The 21,289-nt window shown below is 38.1% G+C and overlaps 1 protein-coding gene and 1 long non-coding RNA gene across 2 annotated transcripts in view; one reads left to right on the top strand and one right to left on the bottom strand.

The window, feature by feature from the left end:
• Positions 1-21,289, bottom strand: part of NRK (Nik related kinase) — a 185,049-nt gene that overhangs the window by 48,837 nt on the left and 114,923 nt on the right. The window contains exons 20-26 of the mRNA XM_063431944.1: positions 10,926-11,014; positions 10,258-10,373; positions 8,842-8,935; positions 3,925-4,122; positions 2,446-2,563; positions 1,175-1,333; positions 313-456 (exon numbers count right to left, since the gene is read on the bottom strand). Coding sequence (XP_063288014.1) covers positions 313-456; positions 1,175-1,333; positions 2,446-2,563; positions 3,925-4,122; positions 8,842-8,935; positions 10,258-10,373; positions 10,926-11,014 — 918 coding nt within the window. The remainder of the gene's footprint in view (positions 1-312; positions 457-1,174; positions 1,334-2,445; positions 2,564-3,924; positions 4,123-8,841; positions 8,936-10,257; positions 10,374-10,925; positions 11,015-21,289) is intronic.
• LOC134572778 (uncharacterized) lies at positions 1,249-21,279 on the top strand. The gene is made up of 3 exons (XR_010085297.1): positions 1,249-1,337; positions 2,298-2,425; positions 21,132-21,279. It is a non-coding gene; the product is annotated as an uncharacterized LOC134572778 (long non-coding RNA).

Below are 21,289 nucleotides of genomic sequence, written 5' to 3'. Positions count from 1 at the left end.
CCAGTCTGCTGCTGCTGGTTGTGCCCCTCATCTGCCTAACATCATCTAAAGTGGAGTTCTGACAAATCACAATACTATCACATTTTAAAGCATTGGATTGGCTGAGCTTGTCAAGGAGGCAGATCAGGGGCAAAGCCAGTATAAGCCAAACACATTCTATGTTTCTATATAATTTCTGGATAATTAAAATTAAAATTATTTATATATATTTTAAGTGTTACGACAAGTACTAAACTCTGAAATTGACACTCCCAGTATCTCAAATAAGCATGTAGAAAGCCACTCTCCAAGAACTACAAGAAGAGAGCATACCAGAAATAGTGATTAGAACATTTAGTCCTTCTAAAACATCCATTTGGTAGAACCGCCGTCTGCTGATCAGTGAATAAACTCTTCCTTGTCCACTTCGGTCCAGTAACCATAGCCCATATTCCGTTCCCACCAGAAGGTTGACACCTGCGGAGACAAGTTAAAATTTAAGATGGGCCCAAGATAATAGATTCTATTAACCTGACAACAGATATATGCCATAAGTAGGATGCGTTCACTCATGGGAATATATTTTATATAGATATATAATAACAAACTAAGTTACATGTAACCAAAAACGTTCTAAATAAGGTGAAATAATAGGCGACTTGTAGTGCACTTATTCTTACATAAAGTGCTATATGCTCAAATGTCTAAAGTGTTAATTATAGAAATAGTGTTAATTAAGTTCAAAAACTTTTGTGTTACATAAAAAAGTGCCTTTGCAATAACATGCATCAACTGTTGTGACTTCAGTCTCCGACAGAGTTCCACATCAGTTTTGGAATACACGTTTGATATACCACGTTAACTGTATAATCTTGTAACAAGATTGTATTGTTTCCTTAAGCATACTCGAACACATGAGAAATATCAATGTATTCGTCACGCTTAAGCACTTTTTATATACGGTACATAAAAATACATGTTTTTGTAGCTTTGTACAATAATACCTTAAATTCTTCCAATTGATAAACTGGCCCATAAACCACAGCAAAATGATTACCTGTGTGATGTTTTTTTTTTTTCTTTCTTAAATTTTGAATTGCCCATGAGACAAACATTGATCAGGGCTAAATGCGGTTTTATCCTGAATGAAAAAAGTACAGGTTATGAACATCAAGGTCACAGGTATTAAACTCACCCCAGAGAGCAGCACACAGGATCTCAGAATTAAATTTCTTCTTATATTTTCGAATCTCCGGACTGTCACTCTGAGGCCGGATATTTGTCGGATTAACGTTGACAACTGATCCTTTCCTTGCGTTTTCTCTCCGAGAAGGCTCCACTTTTGTGCTACATGCTATGTAAGGAGAAAAAGCAAAAACTAAACCAAAATCTTAACATTTCTTTTTTTTGAGAAAACATGTATTTATTGCTTTGCATTTTAGGAATTTTAGGTACATCTTCTAACAATGTCTTAAATGTACGAAAAAAAAAAATATATATATCATATTAAAGAGACTATAAAGCAGAAATTACGTTATATTCAGTTAAAGTGCATCTATATGAATTGAGGCTTTACTAAATTAATGAAAACTAAATTTATTAAAAACACTTATATTATAGTGTGTTTTTTATGTTTATCAATGTGATCAATTTATGAATGTTCCGGTAAAACATTAGGAATTATTTTAACCTCATCAGAAATCAGTTCAGTGATGTGTGGGTGCAATACCTTCACTTTTAACTCGTTATCCTTTGTGTTTCAAAAAAACCTAGAGCTTATGGTAGAAAATTGTGACTCCTTAGCTGCAATTTACGTATGACAAGCTATTCTGAGTTACAGTTATACAAGTCACACTCTTCTTTCTAGACATGCCCATATTTCCCCACATATTGTGGTCATCTTGTTCACTTTGTGTTTAATACAAGGTTTTCCACGAGAAGAGCTGAATACAGGCCCCCAAATGGATTTGTGTTTTTACGCACACACTTTTAAAATATAACTTAGCATTTTTGCACATGCAACCACTTTCTTTCTTTGTTACATAGTTACATAGTTAGATAGCTGAAAAGAGACTTGCGTCCATCAAGTTCAGCCTTCCTCCTTGTTCTACTCCTAGTCTAGTTCCGTTATGCATGATGGTCGAACAGCTTGCTAAACATCCCGGGGGGGGGACAAAATGTTCCCTTTCTTTGTGTTTGTAAATATAAGCTATGTGCACATCAGTGCTGAAAGCCTTTGTCTTTTGATGTATTTGTAGTTTGCATTGTATTTCTGTAGACTTCATGGTCTGGCCAGTCTAAATACATTTTCTTGACAGGAAGAAAATTACAGAGATGTACAGTTATGGAGATGGGTCAAACAATGACTAAAATGAATCAATGACCTAGGACTAATCTATGATTATATAATAAATGTCATAACCCTGTAAAGCACAAATGATAACTGGTGAGTATGTCTCTACTTACAAGAACTTGTCGGGCTTGTTGGAGGAGAAAACTGAAGGAGCCTTGGATCAATAAATGCACTAAATGATGTGGTTGACGATGAACTGTTTTTGGGTTGCACTGATTCACTGTTAGGTGTCTAAAAAAAACAAACAAACAAAAAAAACAAGGAAGTAAATGGAAGTGTAACTTCAATTAATATAGAATTGGACTGTTAGAACAGTCCAGTTTCATCTACTCACCTTTTCACTAAGATACGTGTTTAGCTACCAAGGTAGGAAGTCAAAATTTGGTTCCGTTGCGTAAAGTGCTCTATATTTTAACCACCACATGGGTCAATCTGTTATAGTGAGCTCTAAATAAGATGAGCTGCTCTAATTAAGCTAAGATGCTTAAAAGGGCTATATATATATTTTTATTTTACGTCCTTTGACAATGAGGGAGGATTTCTCCCAGTTATTGAACAGATGGGTAGGTGGAAGGAGAGCCCACAGGGTTGGTTCTTCCCCTAGTACTCTGCCGTCCAGGGCAAGATTTCTACATTTGTGACCAGCGTGCTGTGCATGCTGACAACAGATGTAAAATATGCACAGAATAGACATTAGGCAGCCCGGAGTTCTGGGATGCCTAAGTCACGTGTGTTGGGGGTGCAACTAGCCCCTGGCACACCATTAAAAATAACTCGGTATGCGCAATGTTTCAAACAGAAACACTGCATGTACATTCTACTACCACCACGACCACTTCAAATTACCAAAGTGGTCACGTTGGTTTGAGTAACCCTTTAATGTAAACCTGTTCAATGACAGGTTTATAATATGGAAATAGATTTACTAATAAGTTCAAATTTCATTTTATAAGCTTTATGCAAAAATATATTCTAATCTAATTTTCTTGTTCTGATGATGTCCCCTGCCATAGGCTTGACTAAATTCGCAATATTCCTTATAAACAATATAGGTAAGAGTAAATGTCTCTAAAAGACAAACTAAACTGAAAGAATACTCAAAGTACTGAATAACATCTTGGTCCTTTTAAGATCATAATTTATTTTGGCTGGGAAGAAAAAGTGATGTATTCGAAAAGAGCAGTACCCATTGATGTTTCTGTTATACCACCTAACAAAGTCACAAAAAGAGGCACAAACTATTTTCTTTGTTTATGATAGATACAAATGATAAACACATGTATCTCCCATTACATTATGCACTTTGCATTATAATCTGAACAATTGTATTTTTTCTCTTTGTATATCATGGAGAAGTGCCCATGCCCTATATTTCGATAGCTGTTTTGGTTCTAGTGAGTAGGATTGATAGAAGAGAGAACAGGTATCTTGCTTCGTGACAAGCCTTGCTTTAGAGATAACTTCGTGAGACAAAATAAGATTACACATGGACTGAAAAGGTGACCTCCGAACAGAAAGACAAGTGATCATTCTCTCCCTGTCTGTGTTTCGGGCGAGTGAGAAGAACAAGACATACAATGTAATGTTTTCACCTGATCATTAATAGATTTGTCAAGAGGTCTGTGACATTTTTGAGGTGTTTTGTGCAGATTCACTGGAGTCTCTGAGGGCCGGCTCTGCTGTAAGAGATCGGGCAACAGATACGTTTGATTGTAGGAGTTCCAAATTCCATGGTTGCTGTTGCTACTGCTGCTACTGCTGTTACTGCTGCAACTCTGCTTCCCGACCGCCTGTTAGAAGACAAAGCAGCCAACTGAAATATTAAGTAACCTGACTGATAGCAATTAGAGAGGTAATGCTGCCACTGTAACCTAGCCGGGCCAATGAATACTGCCAGAGCTGAGAAATAGGATATAACAGCATAGGTAGAAAACTCATATACATTAAATTAGGGTTTATTCAATGTGAATTTCAAACATTTTAGACTAAAGTAGCCGAAATGGATGCCTAACTTTCCAACACAGCTATTTTGGTCTTAAATTTGAAATTCAATTCTCACTTTAGTAAATAACTAACGCAGATACATAATACCAAGAACCTGGCAGTCGGCAGACAGATAGCATACGTTGAAGAGTAGAATTGCAACATAGTTCTATTCCACCTCCTTATTCACAGTGCCGGAACACCGGGACTGAACCAGATTGTGACGTATTTTGCCAAATCTTTAACCCCTTAAGGACACATGACATGTGTGACATGTCATGATTCCCTTTTATGTCAGAAGTTTGGTCCTTAAGGGGTTAAAGGAACATGCTGGGGATCCTAACTGATTCATCTCTTTGAACAGGTCATAATTCCTGGAGTGCCCTGTCACCATTATTCGGTTCACTGTTAATCCATTTACTTAGGGTTTTACGGTTAATTTTGTTCCCTGGTCATCCCTGGTACTTCCCCGCTGCTTCTGCTCTTGATAACACTTATCCAGAACGTGACGGGGCAGTGATAGCATCACATAAGCATTCTCAGCCTACCACAAACATGCATTACTTCTGTAGATTGCTATGGCTGCATGAGCAATAAGTGGAAGTGACAGACATTACATAAAGAAAAAAAAAATACACATTCACATTTGCACATGAACGTCATAAAAACGGTGACATTTCCATTTAAGTGCTTTAATTCCCATTGAATATCATTTGATCTTGAAGGGTGCTATACCAGCTTTTAGCATTATATAGTATTAAAGGAAAGAACTTTAAGTTGGGATGGAAGAAATGCAACAATTATATACAAAAATCAACGGCTGCTTTTAGCGGGCAGGCGTCAGAAAAGACTTCACACAAAAAAAAGCCTTTTTTTTCCACAACATTCAGTGGCCTTTATTTTATTTTTATAAAAGATGTTAGCATACACTCCATGAAAGTCATTTGGTTGATGTGTGAGCTTCTTATAATACCAGATCAATCTTTTGACTGCCCGATGTTTATAATCTAACAGATTGATTATATGAAATGTGATGGATACTATAAAATACTAAAGCCAGTCTCACTTGTGTGAAACAAGCTTAGAATTTGCATTGTGCAGTAGTTGGAATCTGCAGGGTATAATTTAGGCCCAGTTGTATAGGTGATGGACTGCAGGCAAAGTTTTCTGTATAATACAGAACTACGCAATTCAATATTGCAGATTTCTAAAAAAACAAATCACTCAACTTACATTTTCTGAAACCTTTTTTTTTGTTCTTAAAAGGAATTATTTGATATAGCAAAGTACCAGATACTCATGAAGATGCCAGTTCAGCTTATTAAGACAAGTTAGGATGAACAAGACTAAGCATAATGCTTATAGTTTTTAAAGTATAGGAAATAATGACCAGACAAGTGTACTTGTATAAAAAAGACACAAAAACAACAATAACAAAATAAACTGTAGACAGGATAGAAAATCCTAGCTATCCAAAGCAATTAGTGTTTAAAGCAGGATATCTGCTGAGTTCAATTTCTACCTTAAAAAAAAACAACAACATTACAAACCAACCTTATATTTAATCGGCACAATTCAAAATGTAATTTTAAACGCCTGTCCACTTTTATGACTTTAAGAGATTGCCAAATAGGGCCTTGATCTGTGCCTTATTGTAATGCGGGGCCTATCATGGGCATTGTTAGGGGAGGGTGGGGAGGGGGATATTTAGGGACAAAGCTCCAGAATGGACTTTTCCAGCCTTGGATGTCTTCATGTGGCAAGGTTCTAGAGCTTTATCAGTTCATAGTAGGTGACAGATAATCAAACTAGCGCAGACAGACTCGACACATTCTTACCAGATACTCTGCTGACATAGAAAGAGAGACAAAAAGGATGTTAGGGAGGGGATAAGGGATGAAGTACTGCTGGAGTAAATGGATGGCATTGAGGAGTGGCCTTTGATACAGGCTTGAGGGAGGTTATCACGTTTTGATATGGGTTTAAGCACCATTAGGTTTTAGTTAGCAGAACCCCGAGACACATTCATAGTTAGCATAATGTTATACCATAGGCATGGATGGAACCTAATCAACCTAGTACCAAAAGGTATGCACTAAAAGCATGTTGTTCACATGTGCAAAATGCATTTGTATGTACAGGTATTTATATTAACCACTCTGGGCTTTGACTGGGCAATTAAATAAAATTATTTATTCTTCTTTCTAGGCTCCATAACCATTTAATCTCATTGAATGACAGGAGTCTTCTGATGCCATAAACTTAAAGTACTGGATATTATGTTCAATGTATTTACCCTCCCCTTGGGATGTATCAACTTTTTTCATCTTAATAATTTAAATTATTTTTTTTTGGATTCTGACAATCAGTATTGCAAAGCATCCCAAACCCTTTGTAGGTTCAATATATGTATTATGGTGACAACAGTTAAACATGAAACCCAAACAAATAGCTATTTAATCCAGCACTATTCAATTCATTCAAATATATTAAAATAATACAAATATGTTCTAATAATTTGCAATGAGCCAGTGCTTTCATTAAAAACACATTGAAAGTGCCCATCTATACCTTGAACAAATTGTTACAAAAAGTACTTCCAGGCGACCATTTTTATAACTAAATTGCAAGGACAAACTTTTGGCCATGGTGTTCACTTGCAACCTGTTGAAATGGTCTAGATGAATGAACCACTGGTGCCCCCTAGTGGTATTTAACACTTGTTCAAATGTCCCAGGAACAAAACTTACTGTGAGAGTATTATATTATTATTTTTTATAAAGCGGCAACAAATTCTGCAGCACTGTACAATAGACAAGTTAGAGATTTGTAATCAAGCACCAACATTTTAAATTGAGCTCTATATCTTACGGGAAGCCAGTGTAGGGCGGGGAGGCGTGGGAGGTGCAGGTAGACAGGAAGATTAGCCTCGCCACTGCATTCATTATAGATTGTAACGGGCAGGTTGGGAACGTATAAGATCACTGAAAAGTGGGTTTCAACAGTCAAGTTGATGGAAGATGGCAGCATGGACCAGCACCTTAGCCGCATCCGTTGTTAAATAGGGGTGGATGTGCGCTATGATTTTGAGATGGAAGCAGCAGGATTTGGCGATTGAGTGGACTTGAGGAATGAAGGAGTGTTGGAGTCAAAGAGAACAGCTAGGTAGAGAATCTGTGAGGTAGATCTGATGTTAGTGCCATTGACATGGAGGGAGACAGACACTGGAGTAACAACACTTGAGGGAGGAAAGACAAGAAGTTCTGTTTTGGACAGGGTAAGTTTGAGGAAGTGAGTAGCCGACCAGTTAGATACAGTCAGAGGCACTAATCAAGAGGGAAGGTGAGAGATCAGGAGAGGATGCAAAGATTTGCGTGTCATCTGCATAGAAGTGATATTGGAAGGCAAAGGAGCAAGGGAACACCAACAGAGAGGGGTTGCAGAGAAGAGGTAGAACCCAGAGGAAAAAACCCTAGAAGAGCGCCGGGAAAGGTAGGAGGAGAACTAGGAGAGAGCAGAATCTTGTAGACCGACATTATGCAGTATTAGAAGAAGTTGTTGATCAATAGTGTTGAAAGCAGGAGAATGGTCAATGACAATTAGGACAGAGTAGGAACCACTGGATTTATCAGCAATAAAATTAAAGCTGTTTTGACAGAGTGACAAGTGCAGAATCCAAGATTCTCCCCGAACATCGTTCTCCTAGGTGGTAGTGTACCACCAAAGCTTTATGGAATGAGCAAAACCCTATGTTGCTCTTAAGGCATACTTGTGTTTTCATTTACTTTACCACCTAATTTACGCAGGGTGCACTATATTGCTGTTTTCTTATTTTATGTTTACTCTGGAGAAGACACCACATAACCTATATGCGTGGAGTGGGGATTATACCACTCCATGCTGTCAAAAGGAGTCATAACGTTAGGCTCCAAAAAATGTGAGTAACATAACATCCCCTTGCTATTGAGAGGGCCCCAAAGATCCCAGAGATGATATTTATTTCTACCTGTTTTAATGTTATGCCCAGGAGATCAGATTGCAGAAAAAATAAGTTAATCGAATGTCATTTTTGAAGGAATTGGTGTTTTTTGTTTGTATTTTTATATATGTATCATCTAGTACATTGCTTGGAATTCTTACTTATTTATAGGCAGACACTAAATTGTCCCAAAAGGAAATAGCTAATTTGAGGCATATCACTGAACTTGTAAAAGCACCAGCTTTATAAAGCACCAGCAAATGCAGTAGCGCTGTACAATGGGTGGACTAACAGACACGTAATTGTAACCAGACAAATGGACGCACAGGAACAGAGGGTTTGAGGGCCCTGCTCAATGAGCTTACAAGCTAGACCCCTGACCACTAACACATCCTGATTAATTCCCAAATTTGAATTTTACCTTTCTAATGCAATGTCAGTGCCTAACAGAGAAGTTATATTACAAAGAAAGATTAGTTTGGCGTATAACAGTATCCCCTGACAGCGGATGGGGTTAAAGACATGTTTGTGTGTTGGATATAAGTACCTTGCTTTCGGTTATGTTGATTTGGGGTTTTTCTGTGATTCCATCTGAACCTCTTGTCCTTGCAATATTCAGCATCCCATTGCTTAGTGGTTGCCTGGAAACAGAGGCAGTTTAACCAGCACATGAAATGTATCACAACACACATTTTTAAAGCCTCAAACTTACTGTCTTGCCAAATTAAAGTGGTTTCATGTGCAAGATAACTAATGGATTGTTTGCTGGCATATTAGTTTTGTTCATAATGAATGTAACAGGAATATGAACATAAAAGTGCAGGTATAATTAACTTTTAATTCAGGTTTTATCGTGTGCTCTGTAATACTGTTTTGCATGAATAATTAGAAGTTTTAAGTTTATCTTAAGGAGTCTATTGCATTAATACCATGTGAGAAATGTCTCTGTAAATATTAGTCATAAATATACGGTTAATTAGTTTCATACAACATTTCTTCATTAAACTCGTTATACCGTAGAAACCGACACATAAAATCGCACTTTTTAGTTAAAATAGCCAAATTGTAAAAATTCGACAACCAGTTATTCTTCAGCCATCTAGGAATAAAGTTTGCATTCCCCACAATTACCAATTAGCATTTCCTTGAGGGCTGTTATCAAAACTAATTGGTTATACAATGCAGGTTGCTACATAGATTTTTGTTTTGGTCAAACAATTAAATAAATATTCTGTTGCAAAATACATTTTTGGAGAATTCCCTATGATTTGTAATTATATTTTTCTTCCAGGACAGCTTGTTATCATTCAATCTGAATAGGTTTTGAAAGCCCTGTGACGTCCATGCCTAATTTTATACAATAACAGAAAAAATTAAATGATCATTGGCGGGGAAAACAATGACATAAAATGGGTTTGGAAGCACCTTCAGGGTGAAACTGACAATGTGTATAAGGAAACAACTCTATTTGTCTGTCTAGATATCTAGCGGATTTGTTGTACCGACTCAGTGGCCCAACATACATTGGTCTAAGTACTCAAAAGTCATGAGTTATACTATAGTTCATACGCGGCATTTATATAATCACTACCTTTCCGCGAGATTGGATCCAGGAAACATGAATGTTATGTGCAGGTTGTTGGCCCTTTTACTAAATTTCTTTGTTTTACAAAAATATCATTATAAACATTTATATGTTGCATATTGTGTTGTGTAAAGGTATGTCAGCCATTTAAATCAGGCTATTACTGTGTTCTCCCTTTAAAAAGCTTTTCCTCTTTGGAAATAATAAAAAATGCAAAATTTCAAACTCAAATAGCTGAACTGTTTTCAAGACAGATTTGTCCACTTTAGCTATAGTCTCAGGTTGGTTATTTTGGCAGTGTCCGCATCAATTTTTCGAGATTCCTAGTTCATTGAAAAAACACCAATTGTTATTACATTTTGTAAACTAAAAACCTACCGTTTATGCTGGATATCATCATCGCTGCTACCAATCTCATCGCTGGAGGAAGAGTAACACGAAGCTTTCAAGTGAAAGTTATTGCTGTCTTTACCTTTAGCCAAGACATTGGGACTCTAGTATAAAAATAAAAAACATATTAGTGCAATTATACGAGAATAGAACCATTTTTAACTCAATATCCTGGTATTAGCTTGGTACCAAATACAACATTTTCTGTTTTCCAATCTAACTAGATATGGCAGACACATACACTGCACAGAATTGCGTTTGCTACATTTTTGCTAGGCTTGCATCGTATTATGGGTAACATCCCCACCTGTAGTGTCAAGGTCAGGCATATATGTTAGAGCAGGGGTGCCCAATAGGTAGATCCCCAGATGTTGTAAAACTACAACTCCCATGATGCTTTGCATGCCTTTTGGGCAACCCTTGTTTAGAGAATAAACTGATTTTAAAATTGTAGGCCCAAATTGCTTTAGAGTAACGAGTGTAAGAGACCCCAGGATGATTATATGGGTGTCAGAAATGGAAGCCAATTACAGAATTAAAATGGGAAGCAAGGCACTTATATCAGAAATTAATACGCTTTTTTTTTTTTAAAAAAAAAGTGTATTTTCTTTTTGCTTGCATATAACATGCAGATTTTGTGCAGATATAAAACCTACCGAAATCTTTTGTGAGTCTAGATTTGCGTTTTGAGGCTTTTTGAATTGCTGGGGATAATTCTGCCGTGGGTGATTCTCCTTAAATCCTCCTAAAACACATTTAAATACAAGTTATTCCACCTAGCTCCTACAAATATAACATTACTTATCCACTAAGCAGCAAATTGTAGTGAATTCAAACCCAGAATGTCTTTTTTTCTATATTCTGTGATGTACCTGTGATGTAAGTGTTCTAACCTTTTTTTTTAGGAAGAATATTATCTGCAATATTGTAACTAGTATTAGTAAGTCTAATTTTTCATGCCTACAAGGAAAATACAGGCAGGATGAAAACGTTGCTTGCCTGGGAACGGTGAGAAATTAAATGTTTCATTATCAACAGGGCGGGGCGGTTTTCACAGAAAACAGACTTATAGCTCCTTTTTTACGATGGAAATTATTGTGACAAGTAAATCCAAAAAAAATTGCACGTACTGTCAACTCTCTTGATTGTCCATTTCTTAATAGCCTAAATAAATTATAAAAAACCCTACATTCTTCACAAAAGGGTGAAGTCGATTGGTTTAATATAAATGTTGGATACACTCTCCCCAACAAAGCTGTGATCCAAGCCCCCTTTTTCACTGGTATTAGAGTTTTAGAGGTGTAAAATAATATATTAGTTAATGAAGCCTTTGGCATTGTAAGGGAGGGGGGACTGTGGGAGCTGAAGTTCCGTTTGTGGTGATATTTCACCCTAGATCTCTACGACTGGTTGGGATCAACTGTATATATTATATATACTTATTTTTTTTTATTTATTTATAAGTATTATAATTTTGTATTATTACATAGGGCAGCAGCTTCTCAGAACACCTGTGTACTATAAACATAATGTTTAGTTGAATAGTGCTCCACCAGTCCACTTAGGAGGAAATAATTGGTGCCCCCAACAAACTGTGGGGGGTGGAGGGGGTGCTGGGGAACTAAACGTTGGTGCACACCCTTCTATTAGGTAGCATATCAGGACTGCATTGAATACCTGGCAGTGCTGTGTGTGCTTGTATCTAACTATGCTTTCATTGAGATCCCAGACAGAAGAAGGAGCACGCTGTTCATGGGTAGGAAGGAGGGGACATAACTCAGAAATGTCAAAACTTATCTCTACCTCTCTATTACCTTTCGGCTAAAGTCCCAGTTGCTTCTGGATACAACACCTTTGAACACAGTACCTGCAGATTAGCTTCTGGGTACTTGAAGTTTTTTTGAATTCGATATTCACTTTGAGTTTCTAACAATTGATGCTTTACAATATTATATAAAAAAAGACATAGAGAAAAAAATTCCCCATAGTCACAGTACAATTCCACTGAAAAAGAGAGTTGATTTTAATGCACAAAGCATTTAGTGCACAAATCCCAAGGGATTATCGACGAGCTGCAGAAACATGCGAACAGGACAATTGCACGTTCAAGAGCAGTTCTTTGGAGTGCTATCAGCTAAAATGCAATACGCGAGAAAGAATTATGTTTATACAAAGACAATGAGAATGTTAAACCGAAATCCCGCTGAAGCCTCTTTACTTCAGCACTTTTCTTAGGGTACAATCCTTTTATCTCATATCGATAAAAAGGCAGGAGCTTGGATGAGAACATTAGATCAATTTGCAAGCGTTCATTATTGCTAAACCTTATCCATTCACCAGAAATATAGAGTAAATTGCTGCACACTAAATTGGATCTGCTAGGAATTCTTAGATCTACACCAAAGTTAAAAATGAATCCATCAGCACACTGATGAAGGAAGGTAGAGCATCTTTTCAACTTTCATGAGCAAGGCACTCACGTAAATCTTTCATTCTCATAATGCGATACAATTTTTGGCATTGTAGAGGTAATCTGTCAGTGCAGATCCTAAACTGCTGACAGGTCTACTTTAGTCTACCTGTGGTCTATACGTTAGCATTTAACCATTTCCATTCCTAAGAGGGAGCTACACTTAGCATTCTATTGTCCACGACTTAAAGGGACACTACAGTAACCAGAACAAGTAAAGCTTAATGTATTTGTTCTGGTGAGTAAAATCAGTCCCTGTAAACTTTTTGCAGTAAACACTGTCTTTCCAGAGAAAATGGGATACATGCACTGGCCACTCCTCATATGGCTACTAGAGGTGCTTCCTGGGGCAGTGCGGCCCAGTGTATGGAGACGCTGAACTTTCCTCATATATATGCATTGATTCAATACATCTCTATGAAGAGATGGTGATTGACCAGGGCTGTGTTTAAATTGTGCTGGCTCTCACCCTAATCTGCCTCCTTGACAGTCTCATACAATCCTATGGGAAAGCATACTGATTGGCTCAGAGAATCACTTCTGATGATGTTAGCCAAGCAGGCTGATCAGGGGCAGAGCCAGCAGCAGCAGATTTGAATAAAAGTAAGATTTTACTAATTTAGGGCGGAGTGCAAGGGGAGGTCAGGGGGGCTAGATGGTGGTTTTAACACTATAGGGTCAGGAATACGTGATTGTGTTCCTGATCCTAAAGTGTTCCTTTAACTCTTTCACTACCATATAGGGTATGCACTATATTGACAGTCTCCTGGTAACTGAATGTTTAAATGTTAGCTATACCTTAAGAGAGACACATCAATCTTTAGTATGCCTCTGGCTAGAGAAAGGATGTAAATATTTTACTTGTTTTCCATGGGAAAATTGAATGTACGGAGAGAAGAGAGATAAATAAATAAAAAGGAAACTATCATTATAATATCAACTTTGTACAGCTCCTAGAAATGCTTGGGTGCAAGATATATATGTAATTACCGCCTAAAATAGGGCAATTTGAGATTTAACCACTTTTGGAACACAAGAGAGACTGCATTGATATGAAACTCACTTGGCATTGTGACAGCATCGTTTTACATCATTTTTAAATAGGCACTTGCGTTTTATTATATATGTGCATTATTTTATAATGCTTTGAAAGAGAAGTCATAGGGAACATTTATTGCTCTAGGGCCTGATGGTAGCCAAGTGTATTAAAGTATTATCACATCTGTCGTGTGTCATTCTGTTTGAGTGACAGTCGCTGAAGTTATGTCACTTTCAATTGTATTATTGGACTCTTGTAGCTCCGCGGTGAAAGCAGTTGGAAGTGGGACGCTATGTTTTAAATGAACACTCTTATTAACATCGATCAAAGACTGAATAAAAAAATTAATAAATACAAAAAATATGAAAAAAAAAAAAAACCGAAAAATTCAGGTTAGATTTTTGGAGGTGTAGTTATAGTAAAGTGGCAATATTTTTCCTCTAACGGTGGGCACATAAAAATCATCATGCAGAACGTCAGTGATTTTTATTGAACTATAAAACATTATTTAATTATTGAAATTAACATTCCTAAAGAACTGTTTTTTGTTTTGTTTTGTTTTTTTAAGTGGAACTGACACATTTGTCACGGAGCTCTTAGTTGTGCTATTTAAAATAAAAATAAATAAAAATATATATTTTTTTCTTCCTTGGTAGGCCTGGTTGTCCTGACGCAGACAGCCTGGGCTGGCATCAAAAGGTTAGAGTTCTTTCACTCCTTCTGACTGCTCCCAAACACAGACTCACAGACACACAGTTGCATTATTCATAGACCCTCAGACACAAATACAGATTGTTGCACACAGACGGCGAGATTTGTCCACGGGGTTAAGTGGGGCAACCCCCAGGGCTGGCGCTAGCTGTAAGGTGGACTAGGCAGCCGCCTAGGGCGCCCCTTGGGAAGGGGCGCCGCCAGGAGCACCGGCCCCCCTCATGCTGCAGCCGCCCAAGCGCTCTTTAGAGAGCCTCAGGCGGCTGCAGCTTTGCCCGGTAACGGTGCGTCCATGAGGGCGCACCGCCCGGGCGCAGCATAAAGAGAGGGGCTGACAGGAGGTTGCGCTCAGCGCTCCCTCCTGTCACTCCCACACTGTAGCGTGGCCGAACCCTATATGGTCCATGGGTACAGGGAGCATCTGTCTCCTGTACCCGGCCGGACTAACAGGAAGTGCACACTAACAGGAAGTGTGCACTTTCTTTTAGTCCGGCCGGGTACAGGAGACAGATGCTCCCTGTACCAACGGATCATACAGGGCTCGGCCACGCTACAATAGAGGTAGGGGGGGGAGATAAATTGAAAGGGAGGGGGGGGAAATAAATGGAAAGGGAGGGGGGAATAAATGGAAAAAAATGGAAAGGGAGAGGGGGGAATACATGGAAAGGGAGGTGGGGTAATAAATGGAAAGGGGGAGGGGGAATAAATTGACAGGGAGTGGAGGGGAATACATTGAAAGGGAGGGGAGGAATAAATGGAAAGGGAGGGAGGGATAAATGGAAAGGGAGGGGAATAAATTGACAGGGAGTAGGGTGGGAATAAATTGACAGGGAGGGTGGGGGGAATAAATTGACAGGGAGGGTGGGGGAAATAAATTGAAAGGGAGGGGGGAATAAATGGACGGGGGGATAAATTGACAGGCAGGGTGGGGGGAATAAATTGACAGGGAGGGTGGGGGGGAATAAATTGACAGGGAAGGTGGGGGGGAAGAAATTGACAGGGAGGGATATTGACGGGGTTGGGAGGGGGAATGAGAGTGGGGAGGGGAGAAGAGAGTGGGGAGGGGAGAAGAGAGTGACAACGGGGGAGACGAGAGTGACAAGGGAGGGGGAGAAGAGAGGGACAAGCAGGGGAGAAGAGAGTGACAAGGGAGGGGGAGAAGAGAGGGACAAGGGAGGGGGAGAAGAGAGGGACAAGGGAGGGGGAGAAGAGAGGGACAAGGGAGGGGGAGAAGAGAGGGACAAGGGGGGGAGAAGAGAGGGACAAGGCGGGGAGGGGGAGAAGAGAGTGACAAGGCGGGGAGGGGGAGAAGAGAGTGACAAGGGAGGGGGATGAGATTGACATCCATCACACACAATGCACCCCTTACACACAAAGACAATGCACCCCTTGCACACAGAAAAACACACAATGCATTACACACACAGACACACACACACAAGCAATGCAACCCTTACACACAATGCATTCCTTACACACACTCAATGCACCCCTTACAGGCGCACACACTGCATCCCGTACATACACAGAAACACACCTTGCAGCCCTTACACATACAAACACAGATTCACACAATGCATTCCTTACACACATATCAGGACACCCCCTACTCCACCTCATGTGAACAAACTCATTGGTGGAACATGAAGGTGGACCCTGGGTCCCAGATCTTGAGCTGTGTAAAGGGCGTTAAAAAAATGGAGCTGCTTCCCGTTCTCCCAGAACATTGATTTTCGTGACCACAGTTACAAACAGCCTCCAGAGAGCCTGTTCTACACCAGACCAGTGGAGCCAGACTGCAGCTAGAGCCCATCATCATCCTCATCTGGTTGTAAGTAGGCAATCTAGTATATTATTCGTGGCACTAATCTATAATTTACCTCACATTAAAGAAACACTGTAGTCCCCAGAACCACTTCCGCTTAATGTAGTGGTTCTGGTGTCTATAGCCTGTCCCTGCAGGCCTTTTAATGTAAACACGGCGGCACTGCTGCACTTGCGTTAGTTAACATGGCAGATCATATGGGTGGGGCATTGTGATGTCATATGGGGGGGGGGCGGCAAACTTTACTTTTGCCTAGGGCGGCAAAAATCCTTGCACCGGCCCTGGCAACCCCCCAATTTTATGACTAATGATAAATGTGTGTCTGTCATAAGTTCTTCACTTTTACTTTTCCTCTCCCCAAACACTTACTGATGTCTGTTTATGGTGCTGAGAGCCTGTGCAACTAATCAAGTCAATTTTTAGGGGTACATGTAAAAAAAAAATCCCAATCTCTGTCATTGACTAACAGCATCATGGGGTGAAGTCAAATTGAGAAAGTATATTCTAGTACCCCGTCATCTTTAAACTTCACCAGTCACCACAGCACAGGTACAGCCAGACGAGAGCAAGATTAACCATAACCCCTTAAGGACCGCTGACGGTTCAGGACCGTCAGCGGCAAAACGTGCGTTTGGACCGCTGACGGTCCTGAACCGTCATAACGGTTTTGGGCAACTTACCTGATCGCCGTCGGTCCCACGGCGGCGATCAGCTCTCCTCCCGGTCCAGGGGGACTGCCTGTCTGCCCGGGCAGTCCCCCCTCGGCAGATCAGGACCCCACGGCCATGTGATCACTCGATCACATGACCACAATAGGGGTCTTTGTATCTGCCTGCAGGGGGACTGTCTGTGCTGACAGGCAGTCTCCCTGCAAGTAAAAAATCATAAAATAAAGTAAAAAAAAAAACAATCAGTGTAAAAAATAATAATATGTGTATATATATATATGCTATATATACACACATGTATTATATCTATATATACCTATATATAATATATGTATATATATCATATATATAATGTCACACTAAGTGTATTTTTATATTTATATATACGTATATTAATATAAAAATACACTTATATTTAAATTACACACGAATATATACAATATATATAATAACTATATATATGGTATATATATATATTATTATAAAATACAAATAATATGTTAATAAAAATAAATAACAAAAAATAAAAATAATTTTTAATAATTAAAAAAAAATTATATATATATATTCAATTTTATTCTAACAGTGTTTTGATATTGATATATATATATTTATATCAAAATACACTTAGAATGTAATGATATATATATCTATGTATAAATAAATAAATAAAAATAATACGAAATATACATATGTCCACATACAAAATTACATTAATAATTTCATAAATATACACGTAGACGTCAAATATATAAATATGTATATATATTAAAATTCTACGTGCATATTTATGTAATATTTTTACCTAATTAAGTAATTTTAATGATTGCAATTTGAGGGACCTGCCTGCCAACCCAGGCCAAAAGTCCAGATAATTTAATTTGCTAGCACTGTGCTTAACCCTGTAACTTTCTATGACACCCTAAATCCTGTACATGGGGGTACTGTTTTACTCGGGAGACTTCGCTGAACACAAATATTAGTGTTTCAAAACAGTAAAACATATCACAGCGATGATATTGTCAGTGAAAGTGAAGTTTTTTGCATTTTTCACACACAAACAGATCTTTCACTGAGGATATTATTGCTGTGATATATTTTACTGTTCTGATACACTAATATTTGTGTTCAGCGAAGTCTCCTGAGTATAACAGTACCCCACATGTAGAGGTTTTATAGTGTTTGTGAAAGTTACAGGGTCAAATATAAGGCTTGATTTTACTTTTTTTTTTTATTGAAATTTGTCAGATTGGTTAGGTTGCCTTTGAGAGCGTATGGTAGCCAAGGAATGAGAATTAGCCCCATGATGGCATACCATTTGCAAAAGAAGACAACCCAAGGTATTGCAAATGGGGTATGTTCAGCCTTTTTTAGTAGCCACTTAGTCACAAACACCGGCCAAAGTTAGCGTTTTTTGCATTTTTAACACACAAACAAATATAAATGCTCACTTTGGCCAGTGTTTGTGACTAGGTGGCTACTAAAAAAGACTGGACATACCCCATTTTAAATACCCTGGGTTGTCTACTTTAAAAAATATGTACATGTTAGGTGTGTTTCGGGGATTTATGACAGATAACGGTGTAACAATGTCACTATTGATACATTTAAAATATATATATATTGAAACAGCAATTTCCTACTTGTATTTATAGGCCTATAACTTGCAAAAAAAAGCAATAAAGCATGTAAACACTGGGTGTTTTTAAACTCGGGACAAAATTTTGAATCTATTTAGCAGTTTTTTTCATTAGCTTTTGTAGATAAGTAAAAGATTTTTCAAGTAAAAGTCCAAAAACATGTTTTGTTTTTTTTTCACCATATTTTATTATTTTTTTTAAATACAATATATGACATAATATAAATACTGGTATGTAAAGAAAGCCCTTCTTGTCGTGAAAAAAACAATATATAACTTGTATGGGAACCGTAAATGAGAGAGCGGAAAATTACAGCTAAACACAAACACCACAAAAGTGTTAAAACTGCTCTGGTCCTTAACGTACAAACATCGCAAAAACAGGCCGGTCCTGAAGGGGATAAAGTGACATTAGTTGGTTACCCAAAGCCCAAGTGTTAGACAGGGGCCTTGAAATAATGAATTATGCTCGAACCAGTGCACCATTCCTATGTTGAGAATCAGTGGGAGTCCAAACTGGAAACACTTCTAGGTCCCTGTGTGAGCTTAAAACTTCTCTATAAAACACACACACGCTATGACACATAAAAGCAAGCAGATACATAGTACCACACACCACCATAGACATACAAATATAAACACACAATTACTCATACACAAAAACATATTTAACAACAGGTTTTGTTTTTTGGGGGGGGTTTTTGTCACAGAAGTGTGACTTCCCTGGTATCTAATAGGGACTGTATGCAGAGTGAGGGCACTGAAAAATCAGACACAACTCTGAAAGTGGGTCTGAAGAAAGTGATATTACATTGTATTCACTGTTATATTTCCAGGGTTCTATTTATGTATATTAAAGAAAGAATAAACAAAAAACATTTCATATATATATATATATATATATATATATATTGTGTTTGAATTATTTGAAAAACACTTTTAGTATCAATGCTATTTTACCCTTGTTTATAATGCTTTATATACTGGCATAGTGATAACTCCCATTCAGATTACGTTATGCTGTAAACACAGCTGATTTCACAAACCATTGCTAGAGGCCACTATGTGGCACTGCTGAGCTAAACAGGCTGGATGTGGTGGAATACAATGTTAATTGTGATTCATGCAAACATCGTTTTATTGTGCTGTTTGATTTAAAAGTGTACAACTCGAAAAAATATCTAACTGAAGCAAATAAAGCAGAACTGACAGGTTTCTGGTTTTCTCATTTCACAGCTTATTCACCCCAATAAACACTGCTGAAATGTTTAATGAGGTGAAATAAAAAGAGCAAGTACACACACCTGACCTAGGTAGAGAGTGCCTCCATTTTCATTATGTTTTTGATGTTAACATAACTCTCCATTCTGTTACTCGCCATGTTCTACTCAGAAGCTGAGTTCCCATTGAAAACAATGATTTATCTTATATACATTTATAAAGATTGTGGGTAAGACCTTGGCATTATATTCTTTTAAAACATGCTAAAATGTGTTGTTGTTTTTTTGGTACTGCCTATGGTAATTTGAGCAAAGCGGATATGTCCCAATTTAAAAAGAGTAGCTGGTATTAGTTCATGTGGTATTTAAAATGTTGTGGGTTAGAATTCCCATCATTCTAAGGCAAGTGAAGTCTAGTCCTGTGGTGCCCAAAAGGTAGATCCTGAGATGTTTTTTTTTCAAACTACAACTCCCATGATGCTTTGCGTAAATTTAGAATGACAAAGCATCATGGAAGCTGTAGTTTGAAAAAAAAAACATCTGGGGATCTACCTCTTGGGCACCCCTGGTGCCTGGTCTAATCCACCCATAGCCTTTAGACTAGCAGCTAATTTATGTGACACCTTGTTACTTAGTGCCAGTATTCCAATTCAGTTTTCAGTTCACTAACATTTGCTGTTTAGTGAATAAGCCCCATGTGGTAAGGCTGGCTGACCAGTTTTAGAGAACACTGGTATTTCATAAAGGAAGGATGTGATCTAAAACACAATATCTGCTTACTGTGACCTTTGGCTCCAACTTCCCCTGCAATTCTATGCTAGAATGAGAAGTAATAACAAGGTTAAAGTAAACCTATCAAACAGTTTGCAAGAAAGGCCTAACACGAATGTGGCAAGCACCATGACCACTACAGTAGGTTGTAGATTGTATGCTGCAAGGTGGCTTTGAGTTCACTCCCCCAGGTTTCTGTCAAATCATTTTCATGCAGATTGCAAAAAAATAAAAAACTCTGCTGCATCTATCAATATTGTAATATCTTCTTGATAAAAATGTAGCAAAAACTGATACTTTACAGCTATAGTGGATAACCTATTACTAGATAAGATTTATCAGGAGTGATTAGTATGTCCCATGAAATACACCTGAGAGAATTCTTATTGCAGGGACTGTGTACCCGAAGCATGTATTTTGCGACACAATTCTGTGATTCCCTTGAATGTTAAACCTCTGCAGCATTACACGTCACACTTATTTGTCTGAATGATGAAGTATATTTGTATTTTTTACCAGGTATGACATCAAGAGAAGAAGGAACAAAAAATCATATCTTGTACGCTGTCTTCTGCCCCCCTACAGCTTTGCAGAGCTGGGTATATTGATAAATCATACAACATATCAAAAGCTCATTTTTCATCCTCGACCTCCTTCAGTGATTTAATTTAATGCAA

Source organism: Pelobates fuscus, chromosome 9, assembly GCF_036172605.1.
Source record: "Pelobates fuscus isolate aPelFus1 chromosome 9, aPelFus1.pri, whole genome shotgun sequence".
Lineage (NCBI taxonomy): Eukaryota > Metazoa > Chordata > Amphibia > Anura > Pelobatidae > Pelobates > Pelobates fuscus.
The sequence above is the reverse complement of the archived record's forward strand: the minus strand, read 5'-3'. Positions and strand labels throughout refer to the sequence as shown.